Source organism: Haplochromis burtoni, unplaced genomic scaffold, assembly GCF_018398535.1.
Source record: "Haplochromis burtoni strain Fernald_Lab_line unplaced genomic scaffold, NCSU_Asbu1 Contig_27, whole genome shotgun sequence".
Lineage (NCBI taxonomy): Eukaryota > Metazoa > Chordata > Actinopteri > Cichliformes > Cichlidae > Haplochromis > Haplochromis burtoni.
The window spans coordinates 3,315,302-3,330,619 of NW_024582388.1; the positions used below are offsets into that span (position 1 = coordinate 3,315,302).

The 15,318-nt window shown below is 38.1% G+C and overlaps 1 protein-coding gene across 1 annotated transcript; it reads right to left on the minus strand.

Moving 5' to 3' along the window:
• Nucleotides 1-1,121: 1,121 nt before the first annotated feature.
• On the minus strand, nucleotides 1,122-14,752 carry ncstn (nicastrin). The gene is made up of 17 exons (XM_005918108.3): nucleotides 14,629-14,752; nucleotides 11,865-11,966; nucleotides 11,285-11,408; nucleotides 10,432-10,553; nucleotides 9,687-9,832; nucleotides 7,882-8,026; nucleotides 7,600-7,712; nucleotides 6,971-7,123; nucleotides 6,749-6,853; nucleotides 5,863-5,940; nucleotides 5,415-5,584; nucleotides 5,214-5,316; nucleotides 4,729-4,830; nucleotides 4,344-4,431; nucleotides 3,721-3,884; nucleotides 3,361-3,573; nucleotides 1,122-2,344 (listed from the first exon to the last, which is right to left on the minus strand). Exons 1-17 carry the CDS (start codon nucleotides 14,729-14,731, stop codon nucleotides 2,222-2,224), a joined length of 2,154 nt encoding a protein of 717 aa, XP_005918170.1. The 5' UTR covers nucleotides 14,732-14,752; the 3' UTR covers nucleotides 1,122-2,221.
• Between the last annotated feature and the right edge of the window lie 566 nt (nucleotides 14,753-15,318).

Sequence of the window (15,318 nt, forward strand, 5' to 3'; positions counted from 1 at the left end):
TGTCCTTGCCAGTTGATCCATTTTCACTGAAGCCTCGTCAGAAATGGAAGGGTAGCTATCAAGAAGCCATTCTTTAAAAAGGGAAACAGGGAGGAAATGTTGAGGTATGCCAAATGTCCTTAAGCCTGGAGGACTATTCATGATGACTACTTACAGAAATGAGAAGAGAGCTTACCTAAGAGACTTGTTTCTGCAAATTGCTGCACGTATTTTACATTTTCCCAGCAAAATATAAAGAAATTAAGGGTGACTCAAACATTTTTCACAGTACTGTAGCTCAAAATAATCTCACTGTAGATATGGCAGAGGATCCTTGGCAGAGGTTTTTCTGTACTGCGTCTTACTAAAAATATTACAATATTTATTTTACAACTACCTTCCAACAAAATGCAGGCTAGGGTTTACCATTAACTACTTACAGTACTTAAGTCACACTGTGTTTCTTTTAAGGAGGATCTCTACTTTCTTGTTTTTTTCCCAAGGACTCTTAAAAAATTATCAACTCAAAAACCGCCTTTTGAGTCTATAAAAAGCTTCGTTTGCTGTCATTGTGAGCTGGCTTAAGAGGAAGATAATGGATGGATGATCATATTAAACATGACCAAAGTTTCAAACTATGTGTGCAGGTAGCCAAAGCTTCATACTGCTTTAAGCACTCAGTTTAAGAGTTTTTTCCACTCTTGGATCTGTGTGACATCATGACGAGGGGATATTCTTAACAAGGTCATCTCAACCACAAAGGACTGACACGCACAAAAGTGCGAAAGTCGCTGAAGGTCAGAGAACTCGAGCCAGCAGAAGTGCCTTAAACATGCATTCCTTTAATGGCCAGCAGGGGGCGACTCCTCCAGTTGCAAATCCAGCTCTATGAAGGTCAAAAAACAACTATTGGCCCCCTCACTCTGTGACTTCAGTAAACACTTTTCTGCTGCGCCAGTGCCTTTCCATGTACTTTCTAAATGTACATTTTTCTTGCAGTAGTGGAAATTAGCATCTCCTGTGTGTGTTTAATAAAAAATAAATAAATAAATAAATGAACAAAGTAATTTCCATCCTTGTGATCCCTTTTTCAACATTTTCCTGCTTTTCTGTGCCAAAGTCAAAGGACTGTGAAATACAAGTGTGGAAAAGAAGCAATGTTTATTTCTTCATCAAGGCATCACAATCGGTCTTTTAATTCCATCTATTAAAACAAACACCCATCACTAATCTCGTGTGTCATACAATTTTCAGAAAATAAACTTCATTGGGAAAAAAAAACCAAAAAACCAAAGAGTGCAAAGGCAGAGTACCAGCATGTTGTTTTTCACTGCTAAAACGGATCTTTCTGACTGCTTTTTTAATACATTATGGCCGCTGACTGATGAGAAATAAAGTGTTTTTTTCAGCCATGCCAGACTCTTGGAAAATTCCCATTCAAATATCACAATATGTGAAACTGCAGTGGGTCTACAAGTACAGTTTCATCATGTGTACTTGGACTGAATGATACTGATTTATTATCAAAATCTTTCACTGCACATTTCCAGATTTTGCAAAATGTTAAATTTGTAATATTACTACTTGCTCATTGACTCAAAGTGGTTTCTTATCATTAAAACTGATTGATAAGTTAACTACACTGACAGAGAAGACAGCTACAGTATTGCACATACCATCGCAATCCTCATACAAAGTTCACACACACACACACAGACGTGCGCACACTTATAATTGTTCACACACACACGGTTGCATTCACATTTTCAAAATCATACACACAGCTCAAAGTAATGCTCAATGTTTAGTGCCTATCCCATGACACAGTAAACAAAACATTCTTTTAGGATAAAAGGGAAAAAAAACCCAACAAAACAAAACAAAAAAAACCTAAAACAAAAAATATAAACATCGTTTCCACTGGCAGGGCCTGCTGGTGCCTGACCAGTGTGTTTTATGACCCTGATGAGTCCAGATCCATCCAGGCAAATCCAGTCCGGTCCAGTCCTCATGTCACGCCTCACATGAGTGAGTCCATAAACACGGAGTCGTCGTCTAAAAGGAACCCCTCACCCCCCCCGACCCCCCTCCCCCACCTCGATGCAGCTGATACTAACCTGTCTGTGTACCTACTCGTGGTGTGTTTTAAAGAAAACTGTCCATGTCTGGTTGGGATAAAAGTAGTAGTAGTAGCAATAGTAGTAGAAGTAGTGGTCGTGGGTCTGAGACGCTTCTGAGTGAATCAGTAGGTGGCAGCGGTGGGCTCCCTCCCTGAGCTGAAGAGTATGTCGGCCTTTGAGCTGATGATGTACGTCAACATTAAGGATGCTATCAGCACGGCGACACCGACTCCGAGCGTCAACATCTGGAGGAGAAAGGGCAATCGTTACAGATACAACAAGAAGGTTTTCACACGCAGTTTTAGCTTCTAAACATACCACAAAGTTACTGTATCAACTTCTGTTACCCCCCAGGGTGTACACAGCAGCAACAAGATATCATCACCTTTATTTATAGTCACATTTAAACATCAAGTAGTTCCGATTGTAGCTAAATGCTTTACTGTGGAAGCGATTATTCCAGCTATCACAGGGGTAAAACTGTCTATAGAATGAGGGAAGTCGAGTTCCAGCTCCCTGTGGCTTTGCACTCATGTGATGAGCTGTTATATTAAAAATAACTCAGTCACATTATCATGTGACTTTAAAGCTGCAGTGATACAAACGGTGAACCCAAAGGCGCCAGTTTAAGCAGTGAGATGCAGTTACCACATTAACAAAATCGGATTGTATCAAACACTGAAATAAAAGAGTTTCGATTTGTTTTAGCACAATGTGTTGATGAACATGCAGAGACCTGAAATTTGTTCAACGCACGCAATCAGTCACTGCCAGGATTTAACCAGTTTTGTTTTTGTTGTTAGGCTCTTTTGTTGCTGTAGTTCTGGAAACCAGAGTTGTTGGTTTAGGCCGGATCGGCCGCTAAAAATCACAAACACTACTGTGAGAAAATCTAGATCAGAGAGAAAATAACAACCAATCATGGACACTGTTACAATTACCATGCAAATTTGGTCTCTTGTTGCTGTTTGGAAGCCATTTTTTTCAACATGAGACTTTCCCACAAGCACTCGCGTGCCTTAAAACAATCCCTGCCCTCCACTAACAATGAGATCACTGCTTACAAAAAAGTACTGGAGGCCAACAGTGCTACCCCTCAGCCTGCTAGTAGATGCAACTATCAATGGTATCAACTTCAAAATCCTATGTTGCATTGTCTCGAGTTATTGCATTCACATATCAAACTTTTTAGTTGTAGAACAACTTCTCTGCTGTGTGTGTGCATCAGTCACATCTGTGGTGTCTTTGAGGAAAAGTTTACCTCCAGTTCATGACTGGCCACCAGGAATATGCGCCCTTTAATGCTCTTCCACCTGGACTCCGTCCACGTTGAGTAATCTTTGGAGGTGTACTCCTCCAGGTCGAAGGCCGGGGACAGCGCTTTGGAGAGACGAACTGTGGAGCGAACGCAGAATGCCACTCGTTCCGTACTGTTGGGAGGTGCTGCACCTTGAACCCACATGTAGCTGTATATCTGAGGGACAGGTTGAGAACAATGTGTTAAAGGGAGGAATTAGATAAATGATGTTCCAAAGGTTTTAAAGTTCTTACTTAAATTGCCAGAGGGCAACTTACACCCAAGTTGACTTTCAAAAAAAATACACACTGTTGTAAATCTTACATGTTTGCTCTCTTTGTCATCCTCGCCCTCTCTCTGGTTCTGGCAGTTGTCCTGGGTGATGTTAACGGTGGTGCCGGTCAGGTTGGCCAGCAGGTATTGGACCAGAAGAGTCGGTTCACTGTGCTGTTGTGTCACCCCCACGTAGAAGTTTGTGGGTCTTTCACCTGAGAGAAAGAAAGTATTTTGTGAGGAAATAAAGTTTTGATAAAAAGATAAGCTTCATTTAAGGCTTCATACTTCAAAACAACAATAGGACAATATTGTAAACAGCATCTAAATAGGTGTTAAGAAGCAACATTTATCAACAAAACCCATAGAAATGGGTTTTAGAACACGGCTTAAAACCCATTTTTATTCTTTGGCTTTTGGCTTCAGAAGGACTTCGTTTTTCCTTTTAATTAAATTTGTTATTAACTAATTAATTCATTATTTTACTTTGTTCTTTTATTTGGATTTTATTTATATCTTATGTAATTTTATTTTTTAGTTCCAACATACAGCACTTTGCTGTGGTTGTTTTAAAGTGCTTTATAAATAAAGATGAAACATATTGAAGACACATAACAAGCCTTTTTATTCCTACAACATTTTTAACAGTCTAGTACAAAACAGGATCAACTTACGCAGATGAATCGCGAAGTCCGAAGGTACCATTTGCTGGAACCAGGAGTTATTTGACTTAACAAGAAAACCGTACAGCATTTGGGTCACCTGTGAGAGAAGTAGGACAGATTCACTTCTGTTCAGTCCCACAAGGTAACAGCAGCATCAAGGAGAAAATAAAAAGCACTTATAAAGAATCTACAATTGATTATTATTGAACTTTTGCTGAACAGTTTAAAAGAAATAAATTTCAAGTTCAAAATGAATGAATGAAGTGACTGAAGAAGCCACTAAAGTTTTTAAATTTCCTTATTTTTGAAGATTTCTTAGACGAGTTAAAGCTAATTGGAATAAGAAAAATGAGCTTGTAAACAAAATAGCATTCATTAAAATAAATAAACTTACCATCTGACTATCCACGTTAATGTTTTGCAGCTGGATGGGGTCCGATCCTCCTGCCTGTGTGTACAGAGCTCGAGCCACAATGGTCGCCGCTTCAGTCAGAGCCTTGATGATGCAGGGAAACAAAGAATGTTTTTCAGAGCTCAAAAGACTTTGTATGAAGCTCTCCACAGTAAATCAACACAACAGAGCAACAATGTTTAGATAATAAACAAAGTTTAGACGATAACATGACTTTCTGCAGCTTAAATAAAAATAGACTTGCTATATTTTGGAAAACTGTTAATGTGAAAAGATAATTCAAACAAGCTGATCTTAAAATTAAAAATATATATATTTAAACTCTTTCAAGCTAAAAATAAGAAGAAAAGATCAGTAACCAGGGCTCATGTTGCTCTTAATACTTTTAATGCATTTAAAAAATATAAATAAAAATCACTTTAAATGTAGGTTAACACACTTTTAAACGGTTTTAACAACAGCTATACCTTTGCAGCATCTGTTATGTATTCCAGCTGCTCCTCTGGCGTCAGGTTTGGTGGGTAAGACATGTTCAGGTACTCCGCATTATCATACATACTTTCATAGTACCTGTGCACAGAAAAGGAAATGGATTTTTTTTAAAAAAAAACAAAACAATCCCTAGCTCTGGATTGATTATTATTTATACTGAAGAAAATGCAAAGTACTTGTTGGTGAAAGCAGAGTTATGATTCTGGATAACAACACCAGGGATTGGCCGTGCTCGCAGGAAACGCTGGAAGGATGACGGAGGCAGCGGCTGAGAGAAACTGGGCTCTTGCAATGAGAAGTTGAGATTTAAGGCAGACGAGTTCAAGTTTCTGATGAGCTTTTCCACCTGAAACAGATCAGTGAAGGGAAGTAAGAACAAATGTTAGCCACACAGTAAAACACACACTGTGAGCTCTGGTTTCAGTTTTCTTCCGTTTATCTGAAAGTTATGATGTTTTTCCGCACAAGTTACATGGACACAGGAGCCCGTCCCAGCTGCCATGGAGTGAGAATAACAAGTATATAAATACATAAAACTAAAGCATAGAGGAATGTAAGAAATGAAGGCTCAGAGACATGAGTGTTTAGGAGGTGAGAGGGATATAGGTACGGAGAGAGACCAACCTCTTCATTCACACTGCTGTTCCTCCGAGACACGGGATCAGTGTGAACCCAGAGCTTTGATTCTCCATGGAGTCCCACCTAGGACAGGAAAGTCCGACATAATCATATTGTACTTGCACATTTTCATTAACATAACCCACAACTAATATTAAATAATTATTAATAAGTAACACAAAAGAAATCTGCACATGGTAAAAAAAACCCAAACATTATATATAATCAAAAGTTTTAATTTGAATTTTTTAAAGCCATTCAATTGTCAAGTAAAGAGGTATTTTAGTTGAATTATTCTTTAAGTCCAGCTCTGAGGTCTTTACACTGGCTGCCTGTCCATCAGAGGATAGACTTTAAAGTTCTGATGCTGGTCTATAAAGCTCTGAATGGTTTAGGACCAAAATACATCAGTGACCTCCTGACCCAGTATGAACCTTCCAGATCCCTCAGTTCATCTGGATCTGTTTTTTTTATCAGTTCCCAGAGTCAGAACCAGACACGGAGAAGCTGCATTCAGCTTTTATGCTCCTTATACCCAGAAAGCCTCAGATCAGAGCACCAAATCCACACTTTTAAACTTAAATGTCAAAACGTTCATTTTAACTACTGATTTTTTCTTCTGTTTTTTTTTTTTTTTTTTTAATCGATTTTAAATCATGCTTTTTATTTGTTTTTGTTCTTTAATGTCTCTGTAAAGCACTTTGAATCACCTTGTTGTTGAATTGTGCTATATAAATAAACTTGTCTTGCCTTTAATCTAAAAGTATTGAAAATATAAACAAATGCAGGTATGAAAAAAATATACCCAAATTCAAACAACATTTTCCTTAAACTTCAGGAGTTTGTGCCACATGACAGTAACGTGTAAAGCTATCAGTAATATAATACACACCTGTCCAATCTCCACCACTGAGTGAACATTGTCCAGGTCCAAAGGAAACTGTTTATTCTCCATGTCGTACACCAACCTTGAGCTGCCGATGTAGTCAAAGGTTTCCTGTGGTCAACAGACAAATGGATGAATGGCAGGACAGTCAGAACTAAAACAGTTCTCAAATGTTAGTTGAGCACTGTGCTGACTACAGAAAAAAAGAAAAAAAAACAAAGATCTGACCCCCTGGAAGAATGCGTAGAGGATGGTGCGGTTGGGTTGGGCCTCCTGGGTGGCGTTGCGCAGAGCGTGTGCTGCTGCCAGCAAGGTGACAAACCCCGAGGCTGCACTCTCTGCGCCTGGAGCAATGTCAAAGAAAAAAGACCGGCTGTCCAGCTGCAGACAGGACAGGAGCGAACAGGGATTAAGCAGAGAATTTATCTACACAAGTTGTTCAATTTAACTAGCTATGAACATTTTTATTAATCAAAATGTAAACAAAAACTCTACCACTGTATACTGCAGATCAGCCACTTCTACCATCAATAGTACATCCTTTACTCAAAAGTGAGCAGTCACTTTGATATGTTGGCCACTATTCATCTTCATTTTATGTCATGGATACAAGAACTGCACTTAGAGGTCAGAACCACCACTCAGCCAAACAGGAAAATCCAGGTAGAGGGGGTTAGCAATGACCGACTTCCAAAATAAAAGCAAGATGAATAAAATTTTGACCTCAGCCGTCGACCCAAATAAAGTCTATTTGAGGGTAATACTGAATTCTCACAAACTCACATCATTATCAGCATGTTAATATGTAACATGTGGTACTGTGGTTTTCTTTTGAAACCACTTTTGCTTGAACTCACCCTCGCTGCTGCGATGACCACGCTCTCCCCCGTCTTGTGGCCCTTATCTGTGTAGTTCAGAGGCCTGGTCGAGGCCAAAACATTAAAGTCTCCAAGTGGGTCACATACGGCTTCTTCAGGGTGAAAAGAACAAGGCCCAAACAAACAGTGATTAGCACTATAATAAAATAACAATAATAAAAACTCTCTTATTTAAATATTTTTGCAGCATGTTTCTGAAAATATTTCCCACATATTGTAAAAACGTTAAGTAATGTTTAGATAATTACACTTGAAAAATACCTGGGCTTAAGCTGAAGTTGATGCCATTTCTCCTCATGCAGGTGGCCGTATCGGTGACGGCAGACATGTGTGAGTACAGCTGCATCGCGCACAGTGGGTACTGCGGACTACTGCCATTTACAACATGGTTATGATTGTAGTAGCACTGTGAATGGAGAAAAGCACACAGATGAAAAACGCCTGTATACACAGATTTGAACTAAGAATGTTCCTGGGGATAAATTTCTTAGTCGACTGCATGAGGACAAAAAATTAGACTAACCGACTAGTCAATAATATTGACAATATCACGTTAAATTTTAGGAGTGTTTAATCAAGGATGTCAGAAACTCCCAAATCAAAAGGCATCTGAAACTGTTAGTCAGTCTTCATTAATGAATGAATATGACAAATCAACATCTGAAAAACTAAGAAATTGTAACTCAAAAGTGTGCTGCACTGTGCTGTGCATTATGAATGATGTACGCTGTTTGAAAATTCAGACCAACCACTTCAATGAACGTAAAAATCTGAAATAATAAAACAATAAATCATCCAGCTATTTTCTTCCACTTATCTGAAGTCAGGTTCTGGGGAAGCCTAGACCTCGTTATCACATCGAGGCATTCCCAGGCCAGCTGAGAGACGCAATCTCTCCAGCGTGTCCTGGGTCTGCCCTGGGGCCTCCTCCTGGTAGGACACACACGGCTGGAACACCTTACCCAGGAGGCGACCACCTCAACTGGCTCCTTTCAATGTGGAGGAGCAGCGGCTCTGCTCTGAGCCCCTCACATATAACTGAACTCCTCACCCTATCACTAAGAGAGAGCCCGTCCAATCTTCCACTATTTGTATTCACAATTTCACTCTTTTGCCTTTAAAAGAACTAACCAGTATTAGTGTTAACAAAAATATCAGGCCTGATTAACAGATTTATGGCATTTCTCAACAACCATGCTCCACCTGGTGGCAGACAGCTGCATGATATTTGGGATACAACAGTGTGCCAGCATTCGGCATCAAATAAATGTAAAATAATTAGATTAAATGCCTAGTACATCTAGCACTAACTAGTGACAACAGCGTCGATGATTGGACTAGTGGCACACATCCCTAGTTTAAACCCATCAACATGAAAATGTCAAAAACTGCAAATCTTCTAATCTTCTAAGGCTGGCTTTAAAAGCAAAAAACCGATTCCTACGTTAAAATGTCCAACCTCAAAATATAACACAAAATTTGAATAATGTATATATAAACACAAGCTGTAGCTAAATGCTGCTAGCCTTCACATTTGCTAATTAAAGCAGACCGCTGTACTGTATGTTGTGCATCTACTGCCTTTTGTAATGGAAATACCTTACAAATAGTATGACTTTGTTTGGTACACAACATTCAGAATATTTTGGTAGGTGAAATTGCGGCATTTCGTTGGTCTTTTACTTAGCACTGTGGCTATTTACAGGCAACTTTAAATCCTTAAAGTTGCCTGTAAACTGAAATTATAACAAAAAGTTGTAGTTCAGGTCAAACCAAGCAGCTTAGACTCCATACTATGAATGTAATCTGAATTCGATACACGTCTATTTTATAAGGGAAGAAACATAACTTCTCTTTGAATAGTGTGCCATTCTGTTTTAAACTAATGCAATACTATGTGATCCACATGAAGATGACCTTGTTTGCTGCTGAAACAGCTTTAGTGCATTATTTCTAACCTCAACGACCGGTGAGGCAAGTTCAGATTTGGACTCGTAGTGTGTGAGTAGCTTATCATGTGACTGCACAATCTTGTACTCTCCAACATCAAGTGGAAAACAAATAACCTGTTTTATGGCCTGAGTGTCGTTGTCGTCTTTCAGGGAGAACATCGGGAAGTCATACTCCTCGTAGGACAAGCCATTTCCCAGAGGGTTCCACACGGTCACATTACAGTGGGCTAAGGCTGGGTCATAGCTCTCTGAATACACGCCTATAGGGGACGCACAGAGAGGGGAAAAACAAAAATTACCATCAGTAACATTAAAGAGACCCCTGATCCAAAGATACAGTTGGATTGTTCCTCATCTACCAAGCATCCAACTTCCCTAAAATGACCCGGAGTATTTTGACTGTGTGCTACATGTTACCCCGACTAGACTTAAAGTTTGAATCCAGGACTATTTAATAGTATATGGCGTTAGCAAAGCATCTTCATACTGTGAAATTACTTGTTTTACTTCAGTAAAGGATGTGAATTCCCTTTTTTCTCCTGATATGATGCCGCAGAACTGTGGACTTCACCCCCCTTTCTTTTCCCACATGTCTGCACTGAGTAGGAGATGCTTTGTATCTTACTGTACATGTGTACAGTGACAATAAAAGCCATTCTAATTAAATCTCTGTTGAGTGTAAACAAGACATTTTGCAGACACTGCAATGTTTTAGAAGTCAAGCGCAGAACATGAAATATGACCCAGTTACAACTTGTGGTTTTATGAGCTATGCTCTCTGAGGATCATCAAACTATAATTTATTTCTGTAGCTTGTGTAAAACTGTGGAGCAAGCCTTAACATGTAACCCCCACCCACCTGAGTTCTCGTTGGGGCAGGTGGTGTGTGGAGAGAAACCCTCAGCTGGATTTGAGCTTGGCGCCACAACAACAACACCAGCAACCCTACTGGAGCCAGTCTTAAGTTTCATCATGATAGATCTGATGAGCAGACAGCCGGCACACAGTACAGGAGAAGATGCAGGTTAAAAAAACAAAACACAGAGATCATAGGTGCATTAATTCTTTTGAAATATGGTTCAAGTTTCTTTCTTTAAGTTTAGCAGCTCCTATTAAACACACATCTATTTTATTATGCATGTAAGTAAATGACAACTTATAGCAGATTGGCCTCCATAACAGAGCCACAGTCCCATTACTTCACTGATTTATTTTTATTACCAAAGTTTTTGTTTTTTGTTAAGTATAAAAAAAATATCTGAAATAGGTCTGAAAGAGAAAAATGTCTTACTTTAATTTCTTAAAGTCAACTCCAGTTTGATACTCAAAGTGCAATAATTTATAACATGACATGTAGCATTACCACATGGGCCGACATCAAAAGATAGAAATATGAGCTACTTCTAACCTATTAATTTAAAACTACTCCACATGCGTGTTATTGCTGGGTGTATATGTAGCTGTCTTGCATCACGTCTGATTGGCTAGCAGGATCATAGACAGTATACAAAGTGTGGACTAACTGCAGCTTTTACATTTGTTAATTGGATAGTTTCAAACTGCAATTCTGTTTTGATGTCGATTGATTGTTCAAAATAAAACCAAATATGGAGTAAATCAGTAACACATTTAAAGTGTGAGTAAATGAGGTTTATGTTCACTAAAAACTACTGTGGGGGCTTCCACTACAGGGTGAGACATGTTGAGCGCACCTCGTAAAGAGCGTAGAATCCAGAATCACCATATAAGGAGGGTTGGGACCAGTTTTCAGGACCCAGTCCAGGTTTGCTTCTGATTCGAGCACATGGAGCACACCAACATCACCTGATAAAGACGCTGAAATCCGAAACAAGGAATATATCTGTGTTACAGCTGTCCAAGACATAAATATCCTTAAAAGCTTTTCAATCATTCTCCATTACTTTCATTCAGCAGAAGCAAAACTGCAAAACTGGTGAGGCTTTTGTAGTGTGACACCAGCACACACTTCTATGGATATTCAGTTTTTTGATATTCAGGTAGTTATCACAGGAAATATTTGTTTTACTGTGGGCTTTCATCTGTGAGAACTCTTCTGTCACAGCTACACAGATGTGTGTTTGTGAATTTGAACAACTGAAGCAAAAACACAGGAAACACAGGAAGGTGTTTGCAGATTAATGCTCACTAAGCATTTTATTATTGCTCACTGTGTATCTAAGATACTCCAAACTACAACAAATACTTTTATGTACTAGGTTCAACTTGGATAATAATATCAAAATATAATATAATAGAAGCTGATGTACTCACACTGACAGCCTATTTGATGTGTTGCGTTTAGCAGTCGCACACACGGGATAGTGTAATTAAGATGCACATAAATCTTGTTTTCCACTGAATTACAGCTGACACCTGCAAGAAGAAAAAACAAATATTTGAACATACACACAAATTTCATCTTTACTATTCCACTTATACTATTGTCTCCTGATTTGTTTTATTAGAATCATTTAAATCAATCAAACTTTCTAAACACTTTGAAACATGCTAGATCCTAATCTACTCCAAGCTTCATTCTGCATGAAGAAACCATGAACTCTGAGCTCCCAGTGGATTAAAAATATCCATACAGAGGTCTGCGCACAACAGGCCAATTTCCCATTTTCTCATTTCTTAGTTTCCATCGCGAGCCTGGTCCCTGTGATAATGTTATAAGTAGGCAGGTTCCCCAAGCATGACAGCAACACGCATTCTCATTTTTATAACCTGCACTTACAACTAGCTGTGTTTTGACTATTAGACAACACAAAGAGGTCCTTTCCGAGGCCTAGTCAGCACGGCATAAATGTTGCACCACTGTTTCCATAGTACACGTGAAGATGCTAACACCCACTGTAATGTTTAAAGGTTGTTTGGGAAACAAGTGAACTGGAGCACAATAACGGAGTTCATCTTTTGATGATAAAGTTTGTATATATATAAAAAAAAAAGTGTTGTTAGTTCATTCTCTCTCTTTCTTAAAAAAAAAAAAAAAAAGCAGAAGCATACACTGAAACATGAGTTCAAAAACAAGGTGTGAACTGAAAACCAAAGAAAGAACCAAGCCGCAGTTTTGGAAATACCCTTATTGACAAGTTTTGACACCTCAGTATATATGAATAAAGATCTGGTTGCAGGCCTACTGAGCTGTACAGACAGCGATCACTATTATTTTGCTTCTTTGTTCACCCCTCAGTTCACAAAAGAGAAACAAGGGTTACTCCTATTATACATCCAAAGATTCCTCCTTGAGAGTTAAGATGCCTGTTTACCCACATTGAAATTAGAGGAGCTTTTCCTTTAACATGCTTTGTAGAAATAATTTTCAAATAAATCCTGCGTCACAGGTCGCTTATTTAACGTCTTTTATTTGGATAATAATAGAACTAGGTTCTTTATGACATAAAAGCAGCATTGTATTGCTTACATTCCCCAGGTAATATATGGTACGAAACTGTGCTTAAGTATTGTGTACAATACAATACTTCGGGGTTTCAAACGGTCATCCTTCAAATGTTACACTATAACAGCATCTAATCGCTCATGAATTAATACTGCTGAAAGTCAACAACAGAAACATACAGCAACAGTCTAAAAACAGGCCAACGGATCCCATTCAGACAACGGGGAGGTTGTCGGCTTTAAAATTTGCAGTGAAGTTGTAAAATACTTAATGTGTTTCTAAATCTTGATATGCTTGAGTCATAAAGACAAAAAATATTCTTGGTATCTGGGTTCAAAAACTTTACATGAGAAGGATCAGTGTCCTCGCTTTAACCTGACCTCATGGTTTCATTTTTTTAACATGGTCCAGGACAGCATTTTCAAATGTACGTTTTTGCACTTCAAGAAGCGGTATAATTCATAGCATTGTTATTATTAATTATTTTACATATATAGGGTTCCTACATACCAAAGAATTTGCTGCCTAACAAAAAATAGGAACACATCAACCAGATGATCTATAAAAGCGTGAGGACAAAGTTGTTATTGAGACTAAATCCAAAGACGTTTGTGAACACCAGCTAAGGTTTTAAAAAAAGGGTAATGGGCACCACAGATATATATTCTGACTTCATCTTAACTACTCAACAAACTATTTCTGAAAGCATGCTCAAGTTTTTTCTTTTTACACACACTTTTATCAAAGTTAAACTATAGTAAGTTCAAGAGTTATTACAGTTCCTTATTTTCTAAATATTTCAATTCTGTTTCGTTTCCCACTTTCCATACTGGGTAGGCTCACTTGTTTTTAAGCTTTTATTGTTTAAAAACATTTTTGTTTTAAGTAATTTAAATGTTAGTTGTCTTTATTATAATAATATGTCTGACATTTCTTTTTATCAAAATACTAAAAACTATCACTCAACACTAAAGGTCAAGTTTAGAATGAAAAGAAAGCACACCTGTTAGGGGTTTTTTTTTTTTTAAACTAATCTCCCCACAGCAACAGAAAAGGGAAATGAGAAACAGATTTTTTTTTTCATCTCAAATGATGCTATGTTTGCTCACCTATGTGCCGATTTACCAGGATATTCTAAATGTTTGAAAGTGGCTTCTCTTCTATTTAATTTCATTAGAGAGTCACGTAAACTACAAGAAATATGTATGTAATGTATATAATCTGGTGTAGCGGTCCAGCCTTTAATCCCTCCGGGGGCGGCCGCAGCGGTGAAATCACGAGCGGTCACGCTGATGCTGAGTTAAGAAGAGGGCTGACCCAATCTGTCACTACAAAATCACCACAAAGGCTTAATTAACACAAGAGATGCTGTGTTTCTTTTGCACATCCACTTGTTTGAAATGCGTAGAGAACAGTCGAAGCACCGAACTCAGTTGAAAAACTCATTTTAAAACCGGGACATAGATTTTAAAGGCAGACAGAAAACCTCCTGCTAACGCTAATTTAGCCTAGCATTCAGCTAGCACCGGACACAAAGAAGTCCTCGAAGCTAACCGCCCGAAAGCGAAACACATTTCGTTCTTCAGCAGTTAGACGAAGACACAAGTTTAGCAACAGGGGAATACAACTCACCTATGAAAAACAAACAAAATATCAAGTTAATGATCCATTTATTCGACAGCAAATCCATCTTCCTGGTTTGAAAAGCTGAAAACACAACAGGAAGTGTTGACATGGGGAAACATCCGGGTTTTGCTGTTTGGGTCCGGTTTACAGAAAAAGGGGCGGACTCAGATGGACTGAAGTTATGTATTATATTCTTTAAATGGTAGATTTTGATTCAGCTATGTTTCAGTTAGTTTGTTTTTATTGTTTTGAAACTTTTTATTTTTGATATAGATTTAGTTAGTCTTTTTCATAGTCGTATAATTTAAAATTTGTGACGGGCAAAGTTTTAAAAGATCAGATATTAGATTAGATCACACATTTTTTTAATAGAAAGTGGAACGCTTCATGCTTGATTTGTTGACAAGTTTGAAATACTAGCATAGACTAAAAGCTATGAATTTCCATAATATTTTGATATTAATTTTAGTTATTTAAGTACAAAAAATTGTTTCAGTTAATTTTTGTATGTATGTATTTAGAGTATTATCTTTATTTGATATGACTTAACCAACATGTCATTGTTTAATTTTTTTTAACTATATTGGTGTTTTGGACATGACAGAAGAGAGTAATTCAGTTTTCAGACACATTGGGAGTGATACAGTCCTGCAGAGCAGAAACTGACTTGAGATACTAAATGTACAGTTATCAAAA

What these genes read in the sequence shown, in the direction of transcription:
- ncstn (XM_005918108.3), bottom strand. Translation starts at nt 14,731, where the DNA reads ATGTCAACACTTCCTGTTGTGTTTTCAGCTTTTCAAACCAGGAAGATG. An exon ending in CAACTTCAGCTTAAGCCCAG is followed by an intron (nt 7,713 to 7,881) that starts GTATTTTTCAAG and finishes TTCACCCTGAAG; the next exon opens with AAGCCGTATGTGACCCACTT. An exon ending in AACTCTGCTTTCACCAACAA is followed by an intron (nt 5,317 to 5,414) that starts GTACTTTGCATT and finishes TTCTGTGCACAG; the next exon opens with GTACTATGAAAGTATGTATG.